Source organism: Passer domesticus, chromosome Z (assembly GCF_036417665.1).
Source record: "Passer domesticus isolate bPasDom1 chromosome Z, bPasDom1.hap1, whole genome shotgun sequence".
Taxonomy (NCBI): Eukaryota; Metazoa; Chordata; class Aves; order Passeriformes; family Passeridae; genus Passer; species Passer domesticus.
The window spans coordinates 28,400,517-28,404,190 of NC_087512.1; the positions used below are offsets into that span (position 1 = coordinate 28,400,517).

A 3,674-nucleotide genomic window follows, 5' to 3' on the forward strand; every position below is an offset into this window, starting at 1 on the left:
TGTAGAGAGCAAGGTTTCAGTGAACTTTCCAAAGACGCTGTGATGCCCCATGGAGTATATTCCTGGGAGCTTTTAACAGGCAGTGCTGGAAGCCAAATACTGCTGCCTGCCACAAGGCCTGCACACCCTCATGCGACCAGCACAGTATTCACTGGAGCCTGTCAGGAATGTACAGTCCCAGCTTCTGCCTCCCTTCCAGCTTGCCACTGGCACAGGCTGTCTAAAGAAGCTGTTCTATGCCTGGAAGTGTTCGAGGCCATGTGGGAGAGGGTTTCAAGCATCCTGCTCCAGAGTAAGGTATTCAGGCAGGGGAGTTGAAACTAGATATTCTTTACAGTCCCTTCCAACCCAAAGAAGTCTATGACTCTATGACTCTATGCTGCCCCTCCACTGTCCACTCAATAAAGCCACTGTGCCCAAAACACTGAACCAGCTGCTCTGTGACATCAGCCCTGGGGCCAAAGGTACTGCATTAGTTGATGGCTGCACTGAATGAGCCCTCACTCCTTGCAGTTGATGCATGCCACAGGAAGTGATGAATTTGCTATGCCTCCTTGTCCTACTGGCCATGTGTAGATCTGTGCTCAGCACATGGGACACCTGTGGGTAAGTGGCCTCAGGCTCTTGGAGGTAGTTTGGACAACATTTGAGGGGTGTTTCCCATCCCCTCTGGCCACAGTTGTGTGACCCCCATGCAGGAGCTTCAATTCCTTGACAGTACCCAAGCTGCAGCACAACTTGTCTACGGAGGCTTAAGCAGAAACAGGGGTGGACAGACACATGTCCCATGGGATTCCCTGGCTCTGCTGTCCATGCAAACAATGCCATGTGGGGAGGGAAGCTGGCTGACCTTCAACCTGAGCAGCAGCAAGCCATCAAGCAATGACTTTCTGTCTACAGAGGGACCTGTGGTCTCTGGCCCATGTCTGCTTCCTATGAGCCCATGGCTCCAGACTATGACCCCATGGCTCCAGACTATGGTGAACTGCACATCGTTGGTGGCACAGCTGTCCAACCAGGAGCCTGGGCTGGGATTGTCAGCATCCAGGATCCCTGGGAACCAGGCACAGGGCATATCTGTGGAGGGTCCCTCATCAGCACAGAGTGGGTCCTCACAGCTGCCCACTGCTTCATCAATGCCAGGTAGGGAGCAGCGGGGAATGGGTACATCTCCACTACACCAACAGGTACCCTGTCGGCAGCAGCATGGGCTACTCCCATTCTGTGTCCCTGCAGTATGCCCAGTACCTGTGCACTGCAGACCCCAACTGAGAGATTACTCAAGAGAACAATCTGTGCTCTTGCCACTGCTTTCTAGAAGCCTCTAGGTCAACATTCTCAGAGCATAAATCATGCTAGGGCAGTCATACACACTGCTTTCTTCTCTGACTTGCAAAGGAGAGGACAGGGAGCTCCTGTGCTGCTGCAGCACATGGCTCTGCTCCCTCTCATCTCTTTCTCCACGTCCTTCTTAGGAACACCAATATGTGGCATGTGGTGGCTGGGGCTACCCGTTTGACTCAGCTGGGCCCTGAGGTGCAAGTGCGCCAGATTAAGCAGCTACGGGTTCATGAACACTATATTCCTGGTGAGGAGAGGAACAACATTGCCTTGCTGAAATTGGACAAGCCCGTCGTGTGCAGCCACTACGTACAGCTGGGCTGTGTGCCTGACACCACACTGAAAGTGTCAGAGCTGGAAGCCTGTTACATTGCTGGCTGGGGTACTACCACTACAAGAGGTGGGTCCCAAAAGGAACACATGCTCTGAGGGCAAACTTGGCACATAAGGGAGATGAGTTGGGCTTCCCAACAGCAGAGGCCAAAGTCAGAGTCAGTCTTCCAGATGTCTGCCTCCAGAGAGATAGTCCTGGATCATTCCCCAAAGCCAGACATGGTATTTGCCTGGGGAACCCCAGGGAAGCCCTAGGGCAGGGCTTCACCCCCAACAAGGGAGGGGAGTGGCCAAGGAACTGCTGTATGCTCATTTCTTTCTGTGCTCACAGCTCAAAGACCAAGTGACATCCTACAGGAGGCCAAGGTCCACCTCATTGATATCCAGCTCTGTAACAGCAGCATCTGGAACACCGGGGCCATCCACACTCAAAATCTGTGTGCTGGTTACTCAGTGGGTGGCATCAACCCCTGCCAGGTAGGAGTGTGAGACAAGCCACTCAGCCCCCAGCAGCACGGGCAGCCTGAGTAGCACCACTCCAACACAGTCCAGGGCCTGCTTCGCCTGGCCAGTCACCCTCCCAGCCCCAGCTGCCCACCACTGTTAGGGCTTCCCTCCTCTTCCCCATTTACATGTCCTTCCCCAGTGCCCGCATTGTTCCAGAGGTATTACAACCAGAAAACACATTGAAGTGCTCTTGGCAGTCCAGAGGTCCAGATGCCAACCCTGGAACATCCATCCCGCACATCCACGATTACTGTGCAGAGACAAGAGACAGCCCTACTGTATAAGCCCCTGACCTGTTCCCAGACAAGGTTCTGAAGGCTCCAGCACCTGAGCTGAAACTTTCTCTACCAGGAATACAGCTCTGTCAAGAGCTGTGAGAGAGGAGACAGATCTAGCGCTGACAGCAGCTACCCAGTATTACCTTATTCCTCTCTTGCTCCACTGCAGGGTGACAACGGTGGTCCTCTGGTGTGCAAAGATAACAATGCTGCCTTCTTCTGGCTTGTTGGTGTGGCCAGCTTGGGGAAAGGCTGTGAGACAGCAAACCAGCTTGGAGTCTACACCTCCGTTCAGCACTTCTATGAGTGGATTCTGGTCCAGATAGACCCGCAGCCAGACAGAAGGACATCAAGACATTCTATGACTGCCCTAACCCCCCCTCAGAAGCCAAGGCCAATACCAACACCGCTGGACAGGTTTAGCTCCTGCCCATTTTCACTCCAGAAGCTGGTGGAATTTTTTACTCAGGTGCAGGATCTCTTTCAGGTCCTAAGGAGAAAACTGGCCAGAGAAAGAGGATGAGCAGGATCCAGTGCAGGCTGCAGTGGACCATGCCCATTTCCAGGGCAATGCCTTGTGATCCAAAGAGCCTCAGTGTCCAAGGCCTGCCCTATCCATCTCATACTTCTCCTCTGTGTGCACACAAATCCTGAATCTGACTTAGTTGTGGAAATAAAGTTGCCTGATTTCACTGCTATCGGTGTTTTCAGTCCCAATCAGTCTCCCATGCCAGGCAAGGACTTCCATACCTCATACATGCAAAATGAGGCTGAGGACAGACATCAGGCTCAACAGAAAAAAGTCAGTCCAAAGGACTGAAACTCTGCTTGGTCAGAGAGGAGGGCAAGGGTGCAGAAGAAGAAGGGAACACAGCTCACAGAGCAATGAGGGTCTTACAGATCCTAGAAATAGCACTTGGAAGTCTAAAGTGCCTAAGGCTGCCTACTGATGGGATAAATCTGTGTTTGTGCACAGTGCACTAGGGAAACAGTGGACTCTTTCATGGAGACATGGTTCATAGAAAGACCCAAACTTTGCACCAAGGACTGGGTAATGGACTTGACATCCAGCCACAGACAGTACATGGATAAATTTCAATTAATTTCTATACTGTTATTTGAGGAACATGATGTGCTTATGAATATAGGGAGTGAAGGTGTGTTCATGTTTCACTAGAAAACATCCAATCCAGATCATTTAGAAAGATAGAAAAG

At 51.9% G+C, this 3,674-nt stretch overlaps 1 protein-coding gene across 2 annotated transcripts; it reads left to right on the forward strand.

Moving 5' to 3' along the window:
* Nucleotides 1–390: 390 nt before the first annotated feature.
* Nucleotides 391–3,157, forward strand: LOC135289654 (acrosin-like). Of its 2 annotated transcripts, XM_064403435.1 has the most exons (5): nucleotides 426–606; nucleotides 901–1,143; nucleotides 1,476–1,741; nucleotides 2,006–2,151; nucleotides 2,629–3,157. In XM_064403435.1, exons 1-5 carry the CDS (start codon nucleotides 521–523, stop codon nucleotides 2,980–2,982), a joined length of 1,095 nt encoding a protein of 364 aa, XP_064259505.1. In that variant the 5' UTR covers nucleotides 426–520; the 3' UTR covers nucleotides 2,983–3,157. The 2 variants fall into 2 exon arrangements, with proteins under 2 accessions (XP_064259506.1, XP_064259505.1); XM_064403436.1 differs by lacking the exon at nucleotides 901–1,143 and having other exon boundaries at nucleotides 391–606.
* The last annotated feature ends 517 nt before the right edge of the window (nucleotides 3,158–3,674 follow it).